Raw genomic sequence first — 25,747 nt, forward strand, 5'->3', positions numbered from 1 at the left:
CTCTTAATCCTCCTCCCGCCGCTCACGAGCTCTTCAGCGGAGTCCCCACGGCTGACTTCCCCTCCCTCATTTTCCCCGCCCCGTCGCTAGCTGGAGGGGGCGGGCTGGGGCTGGGGCTGAGGCGGAGCTGGGCGGCTGGCCAAGGTGGCTCCAGGCGGGGCTGGGCTAGCCCGTGGCGTTCTTTCCCCTGGCAAGAAGCGCTGCTTCCCGGCCCGCTGCGCTTTGTGTGCGCGCAAAGTGACTCGGCGACAAAGGTGTGGGCTCAGAGCGGGCTGCAAGTGACAGGGAAGGCGGCGGCGGCGGCGGCGGCGGCGGCACCAACAGCACTATGAGCGGGCTTGGGGCGGCGGCCAGCGTCGCTGCCGCTTCTATTCTGGTCGGGAAAAGCGAAAAACTGGATGAGGCTCAAGCGCTGGCCCGCAGCTGCGCTGGAAGACCCGACTTTCAGCCTTGTGATGGGCTGTCGCTGTGCGCCACACACAGTCACGGCCGCTGCTTCCGCCTGCACTGGTGTTGCCATCTAGGCTGGTGCCATTGTGAGTACGGAGGGCGAGGGGGCTGGGGTGGGCGCGGCGGACGGGACGGGAGAGGGCAAGCCAGAGGAGCAGTTTGGTGGGTCCCTGCAAACTGCTGGCTTCCAGACGTTCCGCGCTGTTGCAAGCGCAGGGAGCCCCCTGGCTGAGCGCTGCAGATTTCTGGCGAGGCAGCGGGCGGGCGGAGATTCGTGGTGTGCCTTCTGAAAGGGAGAGATCGGCTAATCACGCCGGGGACGGAGAAGCAATCGGTAGTCCTGAGGGGAAAATCTAAATCTTTCTTGCGTTTTTGGATTGCGGCTTTTCCTCTAGCAGGAACCGCTTTTAGAAGATCGGCTCTTGCCTGATTTCTTTTTCCATCGTCTCGATGCCCTGATGCCTGGAGCGAAGATTTGACCTGGGATCAATAGTGACAGATAGCATGGCATCCGGAGCATAGATGGATTTCTCTGTTCTCCCGGGGAAGAGAGGTCTCCTAAGTGCTTCTGACTAGGACAAGCCAAGAAAGGAGTGGGCTGGATCTGCGGTGTATTGAGAGCGAGTGGGAGCAGTAGGTAAAATGTATAAGGAACACATTCCTCCTCTTCGCCATCCACCCCCCCCCTTTTTTCTTGCTAGATCTTGATTGGGAGGCAACGAAAGGTAGCAAACCACTTAGATAAGCCCATCCATTGCTATCAGAAGCAGCTTAACTCCTTTTTTACCATAACTGCTAAAGTCATAGATTCCTGTATTGGTACAGATGTTTAGACAAGAAGTAGACTCATCCTTCAATACTATGGACAGTAAAACATCTGGGCTTTTCCCACTCAGTCCTTTCTCTAGTTAGAGAACATGTGTGGCCCTCCTGATGTAGCTTCAACCAGTACAACTAATGATGAGGGATGATGGGAATTGTTAACTCTACATCTGGAGGCTGCAGCTCTCTAAACCCTGAACCAACTGTTGTGAAGCTTTCTGTTGGATTATAATCATAAAGGCCATTTGCATCTCTTCTGTGGCTGCATATATACAGTAATTTGATCTATTGGTTGAAAAATTAGTGATGTCTGAGATTGTCATGGAACGGTCTCATGGCTAACAATACTAGCTGTCTAGTTTTCAAGTTACTGTTCTCACTGATTCCCTTAGTATGAATATATTACTTCTACATAAAGAATGTGGTTGATTGATCTTTTCTCTGTGTTCAAAGTTTCTAATCAACTGATTGCCCCTTAATGGTTTACAGTAACCCAGAGTAAAAGATGGGACACTGAAAAAAAAGTTATAAAACGTAAACATATAGCTTACTTCCCACTTTTATCTTTGGGGAAATTGCAGTAAACAGAAGTAATGCTGTCTCTCTGGAACTAGTCACAAAACAAATGTCAGCAGCTTGCTACAGCCAGTTCATTATCCAGAGCCAGAAAACTGGAAGGCAGATGCACGGATCTTTGTTGCAGCAGATAAATAGCACTTTGTGTTTTCTGTTAAGTGTGCCATTGTTCTCATTCAAATCCCCAAGGGTTTTTCTCCCCACTCATAGGAACAGCATCATCTGCTAGGCTCAAGTCCTAGTACTTGTGGGCTCTGCAAATTAATAGATTATAAAATATTTTGTTTTCTATTTTTAAATTAGAAGTTATTGTGCCATCTTCTGAAAGCTGCCTGTCTCAGAAGAAAGTATTAAGTTATCAGTTAATTGTACTTGTCCAAATCTGAATTTCAACTTGCTTTGGTGTCCTCATGTTTCTATGAGTTTTTGCTTTCTTCTAGTAGTACACCAATGCGCTAGCAAATGACAATAAAACTTACAATTCTTCTGGGATTATGGGTAAGGCCAGGATGAAATATGACACCTTCTCTATGCCTAGATTGTAGAGGTATCTTATTGGTTATTATTCCTGAATTATACAGTATGTCCTTTTTCCTTCTGGTACCATGTTCAGAATTAGACCACAGTACATCGGAGCAGAACAGTTTTCTTCTAAAGAATGAATTATGTAATCCATAGCATTGTTCGCTGACTGCTCAAGATAATGTTTTGATTTTCTGGCTATCAAGCCATTAAGCCTATCTGAATCTGTTGCTTTAATGCTTCTAATCAAATAGCTGAGTTTATTTTCTCCACTTCCAAGTGCTATAATCACAGCATGATTGGGTGCATCTTCTAAAATCCAGATTGTTTTCCTGTAAGACTAAGACTGCGTGAAAGCACTCAGTAGAAGTGAGCCCATATCTGACTGAGCTTAGAATTTCTGTGTGGCCTCTTGCATGTACTCATTAAAAACATCACGGGTTTTCTTTTATGATATATATATATCTCAAGTGGAAAATGCAGCAGGAATTATGTCAGATTTGGCTTTTTGCTTTTGGAAGAACAGTATTATACTCTGATGAGGCCAACTAATTGATTATGTGCCATTAAGTCAGTGTTGACTCTTAGCAACCATGTAGATAGATTTTCTCCATAACGATTTGTCTCTAACCTGGCCTTTTAGATCTTCCAACGGTGTACTCATTGGCACTGTAACTGAACCCATCCACCTTGCTGCTGGTCATCCTTTTCTTCTCTTTCCTTCCACCTTTCCCAGCACTAGAGCCTTTCCCAGAGAAGTGTCATCATGGCTTGCGCTATTCTGATTGTTGTAAATATAGGCACATCGTGGCATCTGATTATCTTTTCCAAGGCCTTCATGGCTGCTCTGCCAAATGTTAGTCTGTGGCGTATTTCTTGACTGCTTGTTCCTTTACTGTTGATGGTTGATCCTAAAAGGCAGAAACTATCTACCACTTTGATATCTTCATTATCAGTTCTAAGGCTGGTTGTTGTACTTGTTGCCATTAGTTTAGTCCTCTTTATATTTAATTTTATTCACTGTGCTGTGTTGACTTTTATTGTTAGAGCTTGTAGATCCTGAAAATGCAAAGGATCTACAAGCTCTAGTAATAAAAGCAGTACAGTATCGGAATAGCGTCATTAGCATAGCACAGGTTATTGATGTTTCTTCCTCCAGTTTTAAAACCATACTCATCTTCTTCCAATCCAGCTTCCCTTAATATATATTCAGCATATAGATTGAATAAAAAGGGGGTGTTGTCTCACTTCTTTGCTAACCTGGAGCTAGTCTGTTTCATCATGTTCTATCCATACTGTGGCTTCCTGACCTGTATATAAGTTTCTTCTTTCTAATGAGATGTTCTGGGATTCCCATTTTTCTAATCACATTCTACAACTCGATATGATCAACACAACTGAAGGGGTTTCAATAATCAATGAAGCACATACTGACTTCTTTTTGGTATTCTTTGGCTTTCTCAATTGTCCAGCGTGCATCAGCAATAATATCTCGTGTTCTTTGGCCTTTTTTAAAACCAGCTTGAACGTCTGGCAACCCTCCCTCCATGTAGGGTTCTAATCTGCACTGGATGATCCTAAGCATTATTTTGCTAACATGTGAAATTAAGGATATCTGATGAGAACCACACTAAACTTTATATTAAATGTATATTTGCATAGGTGGAATTATGTTAAAAAACATAGCAATTGTGGAGACTCTGGTCCAGAGTCTGACCATGCCATGAGTAGAAGAAAACTCTTTTCTCCTGTTCCATTGGCCCAATTAACCTGTGCCTGAAGTTGCTGTTTTCCCCAGGATAGAACATACTACGGCAGCAAGATATAATAGCGTATCTGCAGTGGGAGGGAGAGGAGCCCTCTCCTTGTTGCCCTAAATGTAATTATTGAGTTGGCATAAATTGCAGAGGCAACAATTAACACCTTACAAAGGAAGAATGGTATCTGTAGTGGTTCCAGATTCCGTCCCTCTCATCTCCAGGTAGAGCTGGAAAAGAGACCTGCTCCAAACATGGGAATTGTAAAGACTTTTTGAAGTAGATGAGGCAATAATTTTATTCAAATCCAAATTGGGCCATCTCTTATTTGTAGGACAGACTCCATGTGTTTGTAGTAACTCATTTATTTTGATGGAAGCAGATGCTGAGCCCGCAGAGGGGTTTTGCCAGTGGAGAAGGAAAACAGTGTATAGAATGTTATGACATGTTTTGCATCACTCCCAGGGGAAGGAACAGGGCTTAAGCACAGCTGCAAACACAGGGCAAAACAGCAAGGAGTGTGAATGTATTATAGTGTAATACACATTCAACACTTTCTAGGAACTTCAGTTTCAAATGGTTGATAGTAATTGCAATTTTTAGTTAAAGACCTTAACTGTGCTTTTTGGGTTTGGTTGGTTTGGTTTGGTTTTTTGTTATCCTCTACTTACTTATATGTGAACATTCTCTTAGAAGATGAAGAATGTTCAGAAATCCAGGGAAGGCTTTGAAGTACCACAAAGTCTTCCCTGGATTTCTGAATCTTTTTTTACCTCTTGAGAGAAACAGATGCAAATAATTATAAAATCTTCTTATGAATTTAGCACATATACACAGTCCCCTCAGGAATATTGCATAATTAAATATATTTTTAGTCAAGAAGTGACTTGCAATTTCCAGATGTGGGAAGTAGGTAATCAGTATATGTGTATATACTTATTCAATTACAATTAACTCTTTCTGTTTGGAGTTAGACATTTTCTTTTGGTAAAGCTACACCTGACTGTTTTTGCAACTTTTAGGACTCTGTAAATTGTTTTCCAGTTTTTTATATAGAAAATTGCATGCTAGCTTCATACTATCCTACTGTAAGACCTCAATGTGCCTGCAGCTTGGCAATATAATCCTTCTCTATCCATGGTTATGCTGAGCAGAGTGATATTAGCTACCAACTAAAAGTTGATTTGGGAGCAATTTTGTAACATATTATTTTAAGTGATCTCTCAATTTTAATTTTTTTTATAACTGGAAATGTAAGTGAGGCTGAACTAGAATTAAAACTTTTTAATACTTGAATATATCATAGAGCAAGTGGTTGGACTTAACTGGAAGACAGATGGAAATAAACCTTTCATCTCATTTCGCTAGTTAATTTCCCAGGTATTAATAGGTGTGGTTTATAAATATGAAGTTGCCATAAATTTACTATTTAACTGCAGCGTTTCTGACACAGTGATGTTTCCTGATTTTTTGGTATGGAACATTTTTATAGAGAAATCCTTTGATGTAGATATTTATTTATTTCAAATATTTATTTGGCTGCTTTGTGCTCAAAACACAACTTTGAGCGGCTCACAGCACTAATAAAAAGCAAGTGCAATAAAACAAACAAAACCTGAGACACCTGACCCACAAACTCCAGCCCATCAAATGATACAATGCAGATAGTTAATCTAGAAAGCCTAATCTGACTAGTGGGTTGTAGCAGAGTAGGGAATATGTAGCTCTCTAGATGTTGATAAATCGCATTGCCCATCTTGTTGGTCTGCTGGAGGCTGCTGTTTATGAAGGCTTGGAGGGCCAGGAGTTCCCATTCTTGGATTATGAGGTTTATGCTAGGAATACTCTTTAGGAGTTTCCTGATATATTTTTGGTTCCCAGGATCTGAGATAGCTAATAATCTTTGGGTGTTTTAGAATGGGCCCACATGTTTGAGTGTAAGTGCTTTTTGCCCTGAAAATACTACAATTCGCTGGATGTAATGGGTTTTCCATAATGAATGGTCTCTATTGCAGAGGGCATTTAAATTCTTTTTGGCTTTGTTACAGTGCCCCATATAGCTTTATGCCTCAGAATGGCCTTTTCAGACATAATATTCTCCAGATGTGTGAGATTATACTTTCTGTATTTCTGAGCTGTATTTTCCATATAGGAGTTGTAAACTATATGACACCAGATTAGGGAAGATTGCCCTAGAAGTATGTTGTGCTTCATTCTGTCTCCAGAATCCACTCAGTTCTGTTACAGTATTTAGGCTAATCTATTAGAAATATCTGTGTAAGGTATTTTTTGAAGTATCTATAATAGCCTGGGACTTTGACTATTCTGAAGTGCATCTTTGCCTATTTATGGCATCTTTTCATTTCACACTATTAAAGAAAGCAAGTTCTTATTTGAGTGTAGCTTAGAAACAATATAATTTGTGTGACAGTTTTAAAAAGGGCAAATTATTATTTCAGCATCCAGTAATCTCTTTCTGCTGAGAGTTTCCAAGCAGTGTAAGATGTCTCTGAATAGGTTTTTAAGTTATATATGTTATTAAAAACTGATTTGGTATTTGTTAGATTTATATCTCACCCTTCTTCCAGGAGGACATAGCATTCCCTCCTCCGCTTTTTCCCACAACCACCACACTGTGAGGTAGACTGAGTTGAGAGAGAATGACTAGTCCAAAGACAACCCAGTGAGCTTCCATGGCTGAAGGTGCACTAGAAAACAGTCCTTGTCCAACATCTTAACCACTATACCACACAAGCACAGTAGTATGTTTTTGGTTGAGAGAATGAAAAATGCAATTAATTGCATTAATGAAATAACACAAATATGTCAGTTCTGCAATACTAAATATTCTTGGTAATATTTCTGATTTAATTTTTGGAAGCTAATTCATAGCAAGGTTTCCCATCCAATAATTTACACACTTGTCTAATAATAACATTGTAAAATCACTACATTATTACATGAAGTTGATGAGCAGGTTCTTGACATATGAACATACAGTAATTATAAATTGGAAGCAAGCTGGATGAGGAAACTGTTCGGAATTAATTAGAATTTAGCTGGTCGTGCGAATATCTCTTTCACAGCTGACACCTGTTTATGTTATACTGTACTTCCATCAACATTTATGATGAAAAAAAGGAGGCTGAGTTGTACAAGTGGCAAGTATGAACAGATGTGGAACAAAATCAAGGATTAAAATCAAATCTCCTTTTCATTTTTCCACAGAGGAGGATTAATTTTGCATAGTGCATTGATTTTTGCTTCAGAGTTCATTAATAGTTGTTTGGGGGTTTTTTTGGTCTCCAAGGAAGCACCTTTTTTGTAAATGCAAAGCAGCTGAATGCAACACAAATGATACATTTCTTGAAATAACTTTTTGTAATATCTTTTATCAATCCACTGCAAGTGATCTTGGGAAAGTTAGCTAAAAGCAGTCTTCTAATGTATTCAACTTTATGCAACTCTAATCAGAGATTTTTTTTCATATTAGAAATAATTTTTGTTATTTGCAAAAAAAACAACTATACAATCAAGTAGATACCTGCTGTTTCTTCAAGCCATTTATCATCCATCCATCCATCCACACACAAATGCACACACATACACACACACACAGACACAAATATATAAACACACACACAAACATACTTTTAAATTTTGGAGGTATAATCATGATTTTATAATAATCATACAGAGGTTCCCATCGTAGAACCTATTTTGCAAAGATATTTAGCAACTGTGATTTCAGAAAGCATTCTGCATGTGCATAAAATTATTTGATTGCTTGACGTCTTTTGAAAGATTAAGCCTGGTCTGTTTCATGAAGGAATGCATTTTAAGACTAGCAGGGACCACTCTCACCACACATCAGCTGGTAATTTATTCACTTGAAGGTATTAATTGCTGCTACCCAGATTGAAGTGCTTGGAGAAGAAATGCAGTAATGCTTTCTTTATTCAGTGTAAAACATAATGGGTCAGTGGTATTTTTTCTTAATCTCTTCTACTAGTTAATCAGCCTCAATATTACAAAGTGGCATTTTAATTACATTTTGATTTTTTTTTTACTCTAATGTAATATTTCTTGAAAGCATTTTTAAATTTTATTTTGATACATTGAAAAAAATCTACATGCAGGTAAACTCTTCTGGAATAGATTTTAAAGATTTTCCAAATTATCTCTTCTTTTGTGATTATTCTGGACAGATTAAGGCCATGGTAAGCCCTGTTAACATTTAGCAGAATCAGTCATGACATAGAACTACTAATGAAATTAGAGAAAATAAAACAACAGAAATGTGAATTAACACTGAATTTTTATTTCAGAGTTTCACATGTGATTATCTAACATTTTAGCTTGGATTTAAATTTGTGTGTGCCTTCTTGAGTAACTAAAGATGACCTTAAGGATTCTTTAGTTTCTTCACATATCCATGACTTCTCAAATGTAGACAAATGTGTAAGTTTGCATTTTATAAATTATAGGAATATTAAAACATTTTCCTTTATCCAAAGGATGGCGACACCAAATGATGCAAAAAAGTCTGTAATACCTATCATTCTTCCTTACTGCTCACACCAACTGGCCATGGTAACAGAATGTTAAATTAGATGGATTTTTGGATTGACTAAGCAAGAAATTCTTTTCACACTTGTGTCGCACTTAGGAAGCTTCCTGTCCCACTTTTTCACAAATGTTGCATTTTTGCTATTCAGATTCCTAGTTCTAGAAACCATACTGTGGAATAAGAAATCACACACCCTGTTACTTGACTCATATGCACCTGAAGATTTCTCAAAGACACTGTGTACTTAATGTAGAGGAATATATGGATAGTTAAAAAGTACAGTATATTGGGATATATTAATTTAGGGTATGTATATATTTAGAACTTGAACTTACGTTGATCGAGAGCTAATCTGATTACAAAAACAATTACTTCAACAGACTATAGGGATTTAATTTTTTTTCAATTAATGCTCATATTATTGGGTATCAACATACTGTTATCTGACCCTGTGCTGTTGGATGATCTTATCCAGCACCCCCATGTTGATATTAAATTGATGTGTGGAGAGAATACAGCTTGGCAACTAGACCTATCCCCCGTTCTTCCTCCGATCAACATCAATTGAAACCAACCCCTGAGGAAGGACGAGAGCCAACATAACACTGTCTCCTACTCTCAATCCCCTTAGTCCAGATAGATACCATGATCAAAGATATTGAAAGCTGTGGAAAGAACAAGGAGGACCAGGATGGATGCACCACTGCTGTTCTGGTCCCTCCAGAGGTAATTAACAAGTGTGATCAATGCTCTCTCAGTACTGTAACCAGATCTGAACCTTAACTGAAAGGGATCTGGATAATCTTCTTCCCCAAAGTACTGTGAAGTTGCAGTATAACCATCTTCTTGACAATCTTCAAAAGAAGGTTGGAGACAAATGTTATCCAATAGCATTGGGCCCAGGGATGGCTTCTTGAGGAGATGGTAGACTATTGACTCCTTGAGTGCAGGTGGGACTACCCCTTCATTCAAGGATGAATTCATTACCACTTGGACCCATGACCATGTTATCTCCTAGGAGATGTGGATCTGAAACAGGTGGTCAAACTAACAACTCTGAAGATCCTGTCCACTTTCTCAGGGCCAACTGTATATAAATTGGGTCAAATTACTTTTGTTTCTCATCAGTTTTTGGTGGAATATATTTTGGTGGAGATTTTTTTAATATTTAGAAATAAGTACAATAGCCTTGACTTTACTATATACTACAAATATTAAACTTTACTAAAAGTAAACCCCCCCAACTTTTCCTTACTCTGATGCAAAAGGTTTAATATTTGAGTTTCCAGTAGTATATGGATTGTTATCTATCAGCAATGTGTTTGAGGTTGCAATTTGGTAAATATGTGTGCAAGTACATCTCATTGGGCTTTCTCCTGAAAAGATGTGTTAAAGATTGCACTGTAAGTTGATTATATTAATTTTCATAGATTCATATAGCAATCCTGCTATATTCAGTTGGACTTATTCTCTAATAACCAGGATAACAGCTTACATCTATGATAATGTCTACATAATTAAAACATTGTTGAAGAAAGGATATGCTTTTGTTCTTTATATGATATATGCATATGAGAGCTGGCAAGCATCATATTATAAAAGATATTCTACGTTTTGAGGGATGTTTGCATAGGACCCTGTTATGTTTGTGTGGGGTGAACCCAGCCTCCTCTCCAGTTTCTTCAATATTAGATACATGAAAATGAAGTAATATTGTGTGAAAATATGCTTTGAGGGGAATAACTTTTGGTGTATTTTTAAGAGTCCTGCCCTAACGATGACACACAGGACATGAACCTCCAAAATCCTAACCAAGCCATACAGTATGTGTGATGCAGAAAATTGTACATTTGCTAGGATTTGTATGGTAGAGCTATCAGTGCATGTACCTGTAGTAATACAGTTTATGATGAAGTAGCTAGGCCACAGTTAACATTTTCTAAGCAATAAGCACAGTTAACATTTTCTAAGCAATAAGGGCTAAAGTGAGTGGGTTGATGATACAAAGTAGGCAGGGCTTTGCGATAAAAAGACAGCCAAGCTACTTTGGTTTCACCTACATGTTGGGTGCAAGTCTGTGGAGTTTTTGTTTTTTAAAACTATATTAAACCAAGTTAAATCCATCTTTTCTTTCTTCTTCTGTTTCAAAATGACAAGAAACCATGCCACTAATTTTTAGCAGTTGTGTTTACAAGGGATTATGGTGCTGTAAAAATGTCACCTGAGGCTACACAGCTCTAGGCCTCAAAAGTTAGTTGACAGCTGAGTACATTTCAGGGAGAAGTAGCATGGCCCAAGAAAGTGATTATACAAATGACTCATTGTTCTCTTCTCCCTCACCTTGCTGGGCAATAGAAGGAGGAAGAGGGTTTGTAGGAAGTTATCCAGGACATATCCTGAAACTGGATCTCAGAAGACAGCAGACAGCTGACTTTGCTAACTGCAGGAAATGCAATAGCTTAAACGTTCTCCATAATATTTGATGGGAAACTGGAATTTATCAACTAATGCTGTGAAACTTCATTTGATGCTCAGCCAGTATGATTACACTTGTGTATTAAACCATGTATCACAAAAACACTACGTTTCTGGTGGCTCCTAAGGAGACTGGACCCCTTGTAAACACTTGAATCCCAAAAACATCTCACTACTCAGAAATGGAGTCCACGTGCAAGACAATGTCTAGTTTTCACAGCCCCACATGCCCCCCCCCCTTTTTTCTGCAACAAGTTGTCTGCTGCCTATCTGGAATCCAAAAGGGAAAGTGTCTCTTTGGAGCCACAGAATCATTCACTGTTTTCCAGCTCAGGCTTGCATATCTTTAGTGTTCAAAATTAGAAGTGTTATCTGCAATATTATGGAGGTTCCTCTCAACACAAACAGTAATTAACATTTTCTCTGGTAGGTTACTTTGAGCTCTGATATAGAAAATAACTTTTTCCTGGTGAGTCTAGAGGGGCAATATTGAATTACCACCTCCAAATGGAAAAACAAAACATCTGTTTATTGAGAAGAACGCTGGGCTGTGTTTATCATGTCTGTGTTGGAAAGCAATACTTTATTATTTTCATTGTGGGGCAGGGGTGGGGAGAAGACTGTCCTACTGAAACCCATAAGGCTAACTGGCTCTTCTAAGCATCACAGAATCTCAGAGTTTTCACCTATGAAAAATATTAATTCCTTTTTAATGCCAAATTACAAAAGGCTTGTGGAAGGCAGGATGTATTTCAGGGAAAAGATGATTTTAGAAATACACACACACACACACACATTTATTTTCCAATTTGCATTCATTTCCAATTACTCTGTAAATATTTGCCCATCTTTAGATAATCAAATATTAGTAATTAACTGCTCCTTATCTACTTAAATGGGGTTCATTAACAAATCCAGATTTTCACAAGCTTCTGCCATATGTCTGCTGTTCTTAGAGTTACTTTTGTACCAGTATGCTCTGTGTCATTTTTCATTGTCCTATCAGAAAATATACTCTAAGGAAACCTTTAGTTTCTACTTAGTTCTATAATTAGAACTAAGAAGTTCTATTAGAAGCATTTTTTTAATTAAGTCATTTTTAAAATTTCTATTTTTCCATTTCCTGTCTTTAATTTAGGTAATGTGCCCTAAAAGAAAGGGTATTGGGTGTTATTTGCAGCTGTAAAATAAAGGCTATAACAAGGTATATAAAGGTGGTGTGGAATGCGCTTTCACCAGTCTGAAATAAAATTTGTAGTGCCATCAATTGGCTGGAACAGTGATGCAACTGTCATCTTTCTCTTTTAATGAAAGAATAAATATAATTTCCATCTATGTGGACAAGCTACAAGTGTTTTTCACACTTGGCAACTTTTAAGATATGTGGACTTCAACGCCCAGAATTCCCTAGCCGTCATACTACATCATATGTGGTAGGTTTGGTGATTGTACAGGTGCTTCCTCACAAGATTTTTATTACACAAACACCCTACCTTTTTCACAGAATTTGACAGCAGTTCAGGCAAAGTTATTTTCCATCTGCAACCCTCCCAGTTTCCCCCTTGCTTCTTCCATCAGTTTTCTTATCAGAAAAATCCATTGAAAAGAGAATGGTAAAATATCTGCAGAGTTCTTTTTTACTAACAGAGTTAGGAGCTAACCATTTGAAAACACAAAATTAGGACTTATGTTTTCTTACCAAGCAAAATGAGGGCTGTTTTAAGTAATTCTAAAATTAGAGCCTTCTACTGAACTATTATTTGGGTAAATTGATTTCAGTTGCTCTTGTGCCATACCGAGCAAACATACCCAAATCGACTGCTATTGTGCCCTGATAGCAGGAAATGCGCATGTGTCATGGGTACACCTAAATGAAAAAAGGGACACGGAGGAAAAGGAAGGAAGTGAAAGAAAGTAAAGTAAAAATAGAATGACTACAGGAAGAGAAACTATGACTCTTGTATTAAAAAGTGTTAGGAGATTACCCAATAGAATGAATGGAAATGGATATAAAGAAAGATTATATGGAAGCTGTTTAGAACAGAGTGAAAAAATGTTAGAATGTGGCACAGAAAAAAAGAAGGCTTAGTGGAATTATGACATGAAAGAGGCTGTAGACGAAGAAAAATGCATGAGGGAGAATGGCTGCTGTGAAGTATAAGTTTGAGAAAAATATATTGTATATTCTGTACAGAGAGGTAGTTGCAAAGAATACATAGTAGTCTAAGAGAGTAAGAACTGTTAAAACTGAGCGAAGCATATAAAATACAACAGTTTTGATGAAAATAAAAGAATATTTTGGAAGTGGATGAAAGGGATAAATACTTCAGCAGAGGGTCTGGAATTAAAAATAAAAAATAAAATGATTATGAAACTGAAGTGAGGGAATGCTGCAGGGAGTATGTTAGACATGGAAATTGGATTGACAAAGAGTGGAACTAAAATGAATGCTGTAAATGTATGTATCCAAGAAAAAATGTCAAAAAGGAAATCATACATGAGAAATTGTAAGACTACAAGCATAGATGGTGTAACTGGAGAAAAGTTGAAATATGGATATGGTTTGCTTATGAAATAGCTGTGCATCTTGTTTAATATTTGCGTGACTATCTATACCTGATGACTGAGGAATGGTATTATTGTTCCCCTATACAGAGAGGGAGAGAGCATGAGTGAATATAAAAACCACAGGGACAGGGGGATCAATTTATTAAGTGTCCCCAGGAAGATGTTTGGCAGGATTGTGCTTTTGGTACGTCAGGAGGTACCAAATTTTGTCATATGGAGGTATGATTTTGGTATGTCAGGAGAATCATAAAAGGTGAATGCAGTGGGAATATGCTATTAAGCAGTGTGTGTGGTAAAACAAGATGATATAAAATATAAAATAAATGGATGATTTGTGAATGTGGACTGAATATAAAAATGAGGGACCCATGCAAAAGAAATGCCTTGAGTTTGTTTAGTTACGTCTTTAGGTATGAATGAATGAATGAATAAGGATGAGGATCAAACCCTAAAACAAATATATGAAGGAAGAATTAATGGTTTGAGAGGAAGACCAAGAAAGTTATGGTTGGTTGAAGCTGATGAAATATCCAAAGACAAGTGAGGAAATTTAAGTAATAAAAGGCAAAGAATGAATGGATGTTTGGACATGGTGGAAGCAAGGGTGGTTGTAAGGACAGAAAGGTATAGAGAAGTATAGCAATTAGTTTTGGTGTAAATTACATTGTTAGATTTCCCTTCCCTTCCCTTCCCTTCCCTTCCCTTCCCTTCCCTTCCCATCCCTTCCCACCCTTTATTATTATTATTATTATTATTATTATTATTATTATTATTATTATTATTTAACCTTCTACTTTATACTCTTCTGTGCTCTGCATGATGTTGCTTTCACTGGCATTTAACAGCTTTATCTCCTTCTAGATATTGATATTATTTTTCATTAGAGTGTGGAATAAGAAGGGCCACATAGGTGCATAAGCGGAGCAGAAATAAGTAACTTCGTTGAGAAGGGGCAGAAGTCAACAATATCTCTACCTACTACTGCCTCTGCATAGTTTATCATGCTTGCTTCCAGATTCTGGAAGTTATCACTCCTACTCTACATTTATTTACTTTTCACATTTCTACCCCATCACAATCCAGAGATTCTCAGTGGCTTACATGGATTATAAAATGCAAGTAAAACATCCATGGTATAATATCCATAAAAACAGTAAAACAATACTACCCAAACATAAAACTACAAACAATAAAAATAGAAAGTAAAGATGATATGATAAAATCAGGAGAAGCTCTCTGGAACAGCTCTGCCTTTTAAAGCTTCTGAAACATCAAGGAGAGGGCTACTCTGTACATAACCAGGAGGCTGTTCCATAGGGTCAACATGCCAAGGAAAAGCAGCACCTTCTCATTTCAGTCCCCCAGACCTCCCCAAAATATGGGATCAGTAACAGTTTCTCCCTCTTTGATCTAATTGTTCAGCCAGTATTGGTTGGAGTAAGTGATCCTGCAAATACTCAGGCACCAAACCATAAAGAAATTTATAGGTTAAAACCAGCATTTTAAATTGTACATGGAAACCAATTAGCAACCAATGTAGGGTCTGCAAAACCAATATTATATGCAATATTGTATGCTCCTAACAATGTCAGAAAGTATGTAGGCCATTGTATTTGGGACCAATTGTAATTTCTAACTAGTCTTTAAGGGCAGCCCCAAATACAGTGTGTTACAATAGCCTAGCCAGGTAGTGATAAGGAGATGAATAACTGTAGGTAGATCCTCCTACACAGGAGCCAGAGACCAGAAGGACCTTCAAGTTGTGAACTTGCTTGCTGATAGGTAGTACTTGTCCATCAAAGAACAACTCTGGTGATGACAGAGAACCCGGATGTATCCACAGCAAAGTAATTTTTCCCAGCTGCTCTCTCTGTGTTTTATTGTTATTTTTATTGTTGTTGTTGTTGGTCGCATAGTCAGCCAGGTGTTTAGACTGGATCTGGCATTTTTACCCACCTACTGAGTCCTTCCTGAGAACCTGGGATAGGCAGATGTTGTTGTTTGATGGTGTTAAAGGTATCGGCGCAGGATGTCAGCTGTTCCAAGTAAAGCTGCCTTTTGCAATTGACTGAGGGTGATTTTGTCAATGCCGATGGTCTTCAAGTGGTGCTCCAGATATTTTGGGATTGCACCTAAGGCTCCTATTACTATTGTTATTTCTTTTGCCATGGTCATTCTACTTCTATTTGCAGGTCTTTATATTTTGTGATTTTCTCCAGTTCTTTCTCTTCTCTTCTGCTGTCTCCAAGTATTGCAATGTCCACTATCCAGACTTTTTTGTCTTTCTTATCAGCAGTTGTTAAGTCTGAGGTGTTGTGTGGCAGGTGCTTGTCTGTTTGAATTCTAAAGTCCCAGAGCACTTTAGCTTCTTCATTTTCTATTACTTTGTCTGTTTTGTGATCCCACCAGTTCTTGCTTGCAGGCAAATGGCATTTCTTGCAGATACTCCAATGCACCATTACTGCTACTTTGTCATGCTGTTGTTTGTAGTCAGTCTGTGCGATCTTCTTGCAGAAGCTAACTAGGTGGTCCACTGTTTCTCCAGCTTCTTTGCAGAGGCGGCAGTTGCTGTCTGTTGCTGCCTTCTCAATTCTGGCTTTTATGCATTCTTAAGGCTTGTTCTGTACAGCCAGAATTAGCCCCTCTGTCTCTTTCTTCAACTTTGCAGCTCTTAGCTATTGCCAGGTCTTGTTGTTATCTGCTTTAACTGCTAGTTTTTTTGTGTACTGGCCATGTAATATTTTGCCTTGCCATGTCTCTTTTCTATTCTTCACTTGGTCTTTCTTATAAGCCAGTTTGGTCTCTTTGGTATTCAGTAAGTATTCATGGTGTACTAGCTTCAGTGCATCTTTTTCACTGCCTTTCAGATATTCTCCCAATGCCCTTTTTTTCTTCTTCAACTGTCTGGTATATTTGTAACATTCCACGCCCATCTATGTTCCTTGGTAAATAGAGTCTGTCATTGTCACTGCATGGATGAAGGGCATGATTTATTATAATTTTTCTGGTCCTCCTGTCCAGGGCTTTTAGTTCAGCTTGAGTCCAGTCCACTATTCCAGCTGTGTATCTAATGACTGGAATTGCCCAGGTGTTAATTGCCTTGCTGATATTTCCACTACTGAGTTTGGACTTTAAGATCTTCTTCAGTGTTCTGATGTATTCACTACTAACCTTCTTCTTGACTTCAGTATGCTTGTTGTCAGCCTGAAGGATGCCCAGGTATTTGTAGTGATCTTCTTCATCCAGACTCTTGATGTTATTTCCATAGTGCATCTTGATTCCTTCAGTTTTCACTATTTTTCTTCTGTTGATGGTGAGGGTGGCACATTTGTCCAGTCCAAACTCCATTGCAATATCTTGGCTGTATATTCAAACAGTGTTGAGCAATGATTCCATTTCAGATAGTGTTTTTCCATACAGTTTCAGATTGTCCATGTAAAGGAGGTGGGATAACCTGGCAGATGATTTTGATGTTTGATAGCCATGGCCTGACTTGTTCAGTATTGTTGACAGAGGAATCCGTGCGATGACAAACAGTAGTGGTGATAGTGAAAGATTCCTCTCTTGATGTTAACCTCTCCCAGTCTATCACCACTGACCTTCCATTGTGCCATTGATCTTTGCACAAAGCTTCTATGTTTCTACTGACTCCTGTTATTTCTAGGCACTTGATTATCCAGTCACGTGGCAGGGAGTCGAATGCCTTCTTGTAATCAATCCAAGCTACGTTTGAGTTGCTCTTCCTTCTCTTACAGTTTTCCAAATTCAAATTAGGAACTTATTTTTGGTCTCTCTGCTGTTCAGGCAGTTTCCTTTCTGCTCAGATGGAAAGAGCTTGTTTTCAGCTAGATGCTGTTGCTGCATCAGCTATCACACCAGTTAGCAATTTGAAAGTTGTTGGCAAGCAGGTAATTGGCCTGTAGTTGCCTGGTGCTGCCCCTTTTGCTGGATCTTTCATTATCAGTAGGTTTTGCCAGATGTTAACCAATCTTCAATTTCACCTCCTTGCAGTATGTTGTTAAACTGCTTGGCAATGAGTGGGTGCAGACCAGTCAGATGTTTCAACCAAAAATCATGCAGTTCATCTTCACCTGGTGCTGACCAATTCTTGATCTTCCTCGCCCTTTTCTCCACCATTTCTGCTCTTATTACAAGTTCTTTCACTTCAGCTTTTTATTCTTATCTATCTCCTTTATCCAAGCTGCATTCTTGTTGTATTTCTTTGGGTTGTCCCATAGCTGCGGCCAGAATGGCACTATTTCTTCTTTGTCAGGTGTTGACTGGTTCATTGCAGTCTCATCATTGATGGCTTGGTAGAAACATTTCTGATTCAATTGGTGTTAAATTTGAGCTTCGTACCTGCTGATCTTCTTGGCTATGGCTGTTATTTGCTGCTTTATTATTTCCAGTGGTTCCTTGATCTTCCTTGTTTCTAGGTGATATTTCTTGATGAGGTATTCTTTGGTCTTTTTGTTCTTCAGCTTCTTTTCTTTCATCTGTCCTAGCTTGCTTGCATCTGATCTTAACATGCTGATCTTACTTTTCAACCTGATCTTCCATTTTGGTAGTTCACTGCTTGGCTTTTTTTTCTTGTTTGTTGATTTTGCATCCAAGGTATTCAGATATAACTGCAGCCATGCCGGTGCTTACATTTGATATTACTGTACTGGCATCTTTTAATACTTGTGCTAGCTGTTTCTTTGTAACAAGTTTCAATGCAGACAACCTTAATCTGTTGTTTTTGTGCTATTCTAGATACTCAGTTATTCTTTGTTTCAATTTCTCTTGTTTTTTAGTTAGAGGAATAATAATAATAATAATAATAATAATAATAATAATAATAATAATAATAATATCATCATTTTAATATTGTTAGCCATCCAGAGACATGTACTTGACATGGGCAGCCATATAAATCTATTAAACAAACAAACAAATAAATATAACAACATTCTTCCATGTTTGTAAAATTTAGGCATAGAGCTGTTCACTGACTACAAGATGCATTTTGAAGGTGATCATCTAAACTAAATTCAGTTTTGAATTGTTGCATTTTTGATTCTTGCAACAAAGTTCTTTCAATACCCTTCTCCTTGGCAGTTCTTTTATATGGCATAGTCAGTGCATTCCTATTTTCTTCTTATTTAGCTGAATTATCAGAATACTAGTGAGCTTCAAAATCCCTTCATTTCCTGTCTTAAAATGTCTTGTAAACAACTGCACCCACAATAGTCCCTAGTGGCACAAGGAAAAAAAATGAACATTCTCAGAGAAGGCCTGGTTGTATAATAGTTTGTGTAAAGCAAAGTAAAGAATTTCAAGATTTTGGCAGGGGGAGGGGGGAGAAGGGGAATCTACTGTCTGTTTTACAGAATATTTACTTTCAGTGACAGAGGACAAATGATTAGAATATGGAAAAAGGTAAGGAGCTGCCAGCCAGATGCCTCCAGGAGGCCTGTAAGCTAAGCACATTCTTATGTTTTAGACCTTCAGCATTTGACATTCAGTAGCATTTAAAAAAAGTTTTGTTCATGATCTACTTAATTTCTACACAGTAAAATGTGGTTCTAATATTTCTTCTCATACCTTTTGCAGGTAAATATGTTTATCAGCCTATGACTCCAGTAGAACAGCTTCCAAGTACTGAAATACCTGTTCGGCCTCGAGGAACCATAAACACTATTCAGATAGCTGTCTCTCTCACAGAACACTTTTTGAAGTTTGCACCTGTCTTCCAAGCACCATTACCACCAGACTCCCCACGGTTTTGCACAATTTCAGACCTCTTTATTGACAATTACCGTGTGAAATGCATCAATGGGAAGATGTGTTATGTGCAAAGGCAACCTCCTGCTCTCTCCTATAAAACAAAGCCTCGGGAGGTCCCCACGCGCAATGCCTTAATTTTGAGAGAGAATAATACACCAAAAATAGATCATTGCTCATCCCCTTCCAGCTCTGAGGATTCTGGGATCAATGCTGTTGGGGCTCATTATGTAGAGTCATGTGATGAAGACACAGAAGAAGGAGCAGAGCTAAGTTCAGAAGAGGATTACAGTCCAGACAGTAGCTGGGAGCCAGATGAGTGTCCCCTTCTATCACCCTCACAGTGTGAACTAGAAGTAATTGAAACCATAGAAACCACAGTGTGAAATTCTGAGCTGGGAGCTAGCTAGGCATATGAAAATAATACTGGTTTTCTAGCATTTATACTGGCATTTTTGACCGGTCCTTTTTTGCAGTGTACTTGATACCCCTCAAGGAATGCAGTGACAATATTTAGCCATCTGTGAATTATTTCCTTGATACTCATTGTACCAATGAATTTCCAGAAGCCCTACTGTACAGCTCAAAAGATACCAGGTTTGACATCTTTAGTTACAGACTAGCCCTCATCTTGATAAAGAGCAGATAAATTGCAATGGTCAGGCTACCTTGTAAGCCAGTGATTTTCAGACTTTGGTCCCACCAGTTACTTTAGCACAGAACCTGGACCCCAACATGATAGAAACACACACTTTTCCCCAAGGAGGACATTTGTGTGTTCACAGGCATTCTGTTATCATCAATCAATCCAACTTTATTGCGGTCATGGACCGCATAACTGTTTCTATATTGGGCATGGTGAGTCTAGGGATTAAGAGCATTGACGGCTTAACCTACGTCCTATGTAGATATCTTTTCAGGTAACCTATGGTACACATACCACTGATGGAGAACCACTCTTTAAAGCTCATCATCCTATTTTGAAATAAGCAGTTGGTTTGGGATTTCTCATTTGGAATAAGGATTTAGCCTTTTGTGCACTTGCTAAATATCAATAGGAGGTTAGCCATACCTTTGATGAGCAGAGCTAAATCCATAAGCAAATATTCTTTATTTATGTGTATTATTTTATGTAGGAGACAAGAAGCCATGGCTCTCCTCACTAGCTCTGATGTTAGATACATCTTTCTAAATGAGCTGCACACACTAACCTTTTTTGCCAGCTACAGAGTAACTCAGGAGATTCCCAGCATAAGCACAATACCCAGCCAACATAACTGAAACTGTTTCTACAATAAGAACATGTCAAAGAGGCTTGAATTAAAATCCTTCAAGGGATACATTATTACACTGCCAACTGACCATATTCCATTGATATTTAATCTGACTCTAAATGTTTAAATTACTTCCTATATTAAAACAGAGGACAAGCTGGATTTTGTTATAAAAACAAAGCATACATAAAAGAGCTACTCATCTGAAATAAGTATACAGTGATTGCAATTTCAGCATATATTCACATATTGAAAATTGGGATTATTTTTCAGATCAGCCAAATATTTTTGCCAGCCTGGGTTTGTATTTACTCATAGTAAAACAAATAAAACAAAAAAGAAAGAAAGAAAGAAAGAAAGAAAGAAAGAAAGAAAGAAAGAAAGAAAGGAAGGAAGGAAGGAAGGAAGGAAGGAAGGAAGGAAGGAAGGAAGGAAGGAAGGAAGGAAGGAAGGAAGGTTAAGTCCTTGCCTTCTGCTCCAAGGGAAGGGCAGCCATAAGTCTGTGATGTTTAGGAAAATCAGGAAAACTAATCTGGACATTAACAGTATCTGTGTCAAATAGATTAACACAGCCTTTTTTTGCTATGGATGTGTACATCCAAATTGAAAAATAAGTGTAAATGGTGTATGAACTTACTTAAGAAAGTATTTCAGTATAGAGCTAGGGCAATAGAGTTTAATAGTTCCATTTATTGATCTGTAAATTTGGTGACTCAGGATTTACATTTAGTACTGGGTCTATACTATTATCTGTTTAAATGATCCACTTGTGCACAGTAGGTTTGAGTGTAGCTAGATGAAAAAGAAGGTGTCATTGTAGTTTTAGCCTCTGACATACAGTATTTGGATTTAAAGAAACAATCTGAAAAAAAAAAGCAGCCGATTGTTTTCTTCCAGCTTTGCTTAATCATTGTTTATGTTAATCAGTATAAAACAGTGAAAAGTGTATAGTGGAAAGACAGATCTTTATACCCCTGATGTATTTGTATCTCCATTTTAAGTTGTACACAATATGGTTAGCCTGTGGGGAGAGGTGCCCTGCTAATCAGTTTAAGCATTATGGCCCTTTGAGCTGTAAACATGCATTTTTTTCCAATATTTTAGAGGAAGAATTTAAAATACACTTAAACAGTCATGTACCAGTGGATGACAATGTTTTCCCTCCTAACCTTTTTGCATTTGCCCACATGGTACATAACTGAAAATTTTTCCTGTAACATGAGGGCCTCTATTAATAAATATAGCCCTATTTTATAAAATTTGGTTTGGTTAACTCACTTTCCATAAGTTTAGCTAAGAATGTTAACATATAAATATGTACAGTTGTAGCTCTCAGTATTAGATTATCTTATGCTGTGTTGTTGAATGCTGCTCTTTATATACAATCTTGACACATAACTAGTAACTAATAACTGATTTTTATACATACACTCTGACATAGGCACTTTTAGAAAATATTTAGATTGCAGTGTGTTATGAATGACTATAAAACTAATATTGTACTTTAAAATATACAAATATTACCCTAAGGAGTAAAACAAACTATTTAACCTGATAAGTGATACTAAAATGCATTTCTTGCCCCCTCCCCCCAAAAAGAAAGAAGAAACACAGTTCTAGCCATCATAACAGGTAAATCCTTTCTTAGTATTTCTGAAAAATTACAGCATTCTTCTAATCTTTAAAGAGAACACTGTTTCATTACAGAATTTCATTAAAGTGTTATCTTGGGATTCTTAAAGATTTTCTCAGGTGATGTTACGCATTCTTATGGCTTTTATAGAAGAAACTGCATAAAATAAGATTATATTACTGAAATTATTTGGAACTGGAGATTTAAAATACAGCTAGTTTGGCTGTGTTAGTTTGTAACTGACTTTCTCATGTGTAAAGAAGGAAGAATTGGGAATTTTGGCAATCCCAGAAAGGACTACAGAGGAATTGGAAATTACATTTGAGAGCAGAAACAGGGCAGGTTTTGAGGGTACATTTTAGTTATGTTTATTATACTGAAGAATTGTGATATGTACTGTTATGTTTTTGCAGGGCAGAAGGCACAATGATCTAACCAGGCTAAGATTAAATGAATGTATTCTGAACTGAGAAATGACAGCTGGAGAAAATCAGTACAGACTTACATGAGGTCTTCTTGATCAAACTATTAATTAGCAATAGCTGCATACAATGTTGATCTCTTAAAATTACTCTGTTTCAAAATCTTAAGCACAACAGTCAAAGTTGTCTTGTACTTGGCTTCTCTGGAGATTTCCTCAGTGTAAGCCATGCAGGATTTGGTTGGCTGACTTAGCACATAAATATTGTGTCTCAAACTACTCTCAAGAGCACATCATGGTTTCATGTAAACTTCTCACAAAATAATAAATGTGAAGATTGTTTTTGCACAAGCATAGAGTAAAGTGGATTTCTTTTCCACAGTTATGTGGCACTACAAATGTTCAAGTTTTAATGTGAAATGGTGTGTCTGATGCTAACTTTCATATGTGGATGTTCATGGACATGTAAAGTAAGTTGAATGGGATATAGCAACCATCACTTGAGAAATAGGAGTCACGTAACATGTTTAGCTACCACTCTGCTTCATTAATACTACATCTTATAAAGTCATTATATAAAACTGATTATTTAAAACTTATTTAAAGGTAAATTTTTCATTAGTAATTAATTTCAGTTCTCATGCAGGAAATTCTGGAACTACTTTGCCTTTCCTCTAATACCTACCAATACATTTTGTACTTTTACCAATTATTATTTGCTTCCAACAAAGATGAACACAACTACATAGAGATTTCTGTTCTCTCTGCAGTTTTAGAATCTAGATAATAATTTTAAAAACCATATACAAAAACCATATATATTTGAGCAGGATCATCTGGAAAACCTTAACTGCAATTTGAGGGACACTAGTACATTCTACCAATATTTGCCAGCTCATCAGCCTAATGGCACTTGTTGGCTTTCTTGACTGATTAAGGCCGATTGACTTTTATAATAGAAATAATGACTTCTTGTGAACTATCAAACTCGTGAAATACAAGATTATTTTCCTATAAGCATCTGGATATGACTATTACCCTATTTCAGAATGTGTTTCAATTTTCTGAGGAATGTATCTTTCCCTGTATTGCTTATTCTACATCTTGTTTTGCAGCAGTTTAACAATTTTCTGTCTTGAGTCAGAAAGCATTTAGCAGTAATTCTGTCATTAAGTACCCAACAGAAAATGATCTGAGATGATTCTAGAACAGTTTTTAAAAGTTGACACCGCACAGTAGTGTATATCTTAGTATTATCTATTTGGGCAAAGGCTTTCCTAACATATTGAGATCCATTTAGTAGTTGAGCTTAACCTAATCCAGGACCTAATGCATGCCAAGCATGTGATTCAGTGGGACCATGTATATAGTATATAGCGATTCAGTGGGATCATGTATATTTATTTATTTATTTGCTTGTTTGTTTGTAATAAACAAGGCCTAAATGCTTTGGGAAATGTTAGATATTTCTTTGCTACCATCTGGAAGGATGATAGTTCTAGATTAACAGCATTCTACTGCTACCAATATTTATTTTTAAAAAATCTTTACTGGAAGTTTCAATTTATTGGATGTTTTAATTAACTTGCCAAATTTGGAAAATTGCTAATTCAAAACAGTAATTAGCAAAGACTCTGAGCATCTTGAGAGTAGAACCTTCTCTTTCTACTTTGCAGGTCAGTTAAAGTGAAGCAAGACAGATAAGATTCCTTCTTATCCTGCTTTTTCATATAATCCTCAAATTAAACAAAGATTAATATTTGCCTTGAAATATATTCAAAGAATTCTGTTTTATTCACTGAAGTGTGTTTATTTTATTCAGTTTGTACACCACCCAACTCCCAACAACTCTGAACGCTTTGGATGTGTAAAGCTGAAAGAATCTCTTTTTCATGAGTGCTTTGCAAGATTTTGATTTTTTAGGGATATTACACAAAGTACTTACCCTATGTTAAAAATAATTCTAGAGGATGGCAGGACAAAATGTAAGGAAAGGCTGGGGCACAAGCATTACATAGCAACACAAGATTTCTGTATTACATCCTACACGCAGAACTCAGAGTATTCTTCCTATAAAATTTTAACTATTATGGTGCTTTTAGTATGCTGTAGAATAGAATATACTGATAAATTCTGTAGTGTAGAACTGGAACTGCAAATGGCCTCAAAAGCTTATTGCATGGAAGATCAGTGTGAATTATAAATGGAAAGAAATCATCATCCTATTGTGAGAGGTACATATAAAATAAAAGGAACTAGTAATACATTAATATATTCACAATCAATTCCTACTGTTGGATCTAAGACTTTCTTTTAATATAAAGGTTAGGTAGAAGCTTCTTGGGAGGCCCAAAGGCAGAATATGAGGATATTAATTCTCATTGTTGCCCCTCACCAACTTAAATGTTAGAAACATGCTGCTTCTGATCTCAGAGACAGCATATGACCATCAAGCAGCACTGATAACTCTATTCTGTTAATTAATCATCTACTTTAATAACCATCACCATATCTTGTGGTAGCAAATTCCATAATTAAACTATGTGATTGAAGTATTTCCTTTTGTGTATTCTGAATATTTTATCATTCCATTCATTAGGAATGTTGTTTAGTGGGAAAAGGGGAAAAATCTATCTCCAAACTACACATTATTTTTCGAAACTCCAGCATTTCCTTCATCTGAAGAGCTGTTCACACTCCTGGTTGATCTTTTCTACAGTTTTTCTAGCTCTGACTATGTTCTGTAAGATACAGTAAGCAGAACTTTTAAAACAATATTTTATGTTTGGCATATCATACATTTTGTTTTATTGGTTTATACTCTAGTATTATGTTCTATGTTATTTTTGGTTTCTGACTGTAAATAAAATAAAGAAAACAATGTTCATAACATGGTTATGACAGTTTTTCCAT

General features: G+C 37.4%; 1 protein-coding gene across 1 annotated transcript; it reads left to right on the forward strand.

Annotated features, from left to right (window-relative positions):
* The first annotated feature begins 16 nt into the window (after positions 1–16).
* Positions 17–25,719, forward strand: CUNH3orf70 (chromosome unknown C3orf70 homolog). Its single transcript, XM_007420638.4, has 2 exons — positions 17–536; positions 19,336–25,719. Exons 1-2 carry the CDS (start codon positions 329–331, stop codon positions 19,890–19,892), a joined length of 765 nt encoding a protein of 254 aa, XP_007420700.4. The 5' UTR covers positions 17–328; the 3' UTR covers positions 19,893–25,719.
* Positions 25,720–25,747: the final 28 nt, after the last annotated feature.

The sequence above is a fragment of the Python bivittatus genome, unplaced genomic scaffold (assembly GCF_059951505.1).
Source record: "Python bivittatus isolate LINGU-HERP-01145 unplaced genomic scaffold, Pbiv_v1 ctg000980_np1212, whole genome shotgun sequence".
In the NCBI taxonomy this organism is placed as follows: domain Eukaryota; kingdom Metazoa; phylum Chordata; class Lepidosauria; order Squamata; family Pythonidae; genus Python; species Python bivittatus.

Coding starts and splice junctions, on each gene's coding strand:
- CUNH3orf70 (XM_007420638.4), top strand. CDS start 329: ATGAGCGGGCTTGGGGCGGCGGCCAGCGTCGCTGCCGCTTCTATTCTG. Junction 537..19,335: donor CCATCTAGGCTGGTGCCATT/GTGAGTACGGAG, acceptor TACCTTTTGCAG/GTAAATATGTTTATCAGCCT.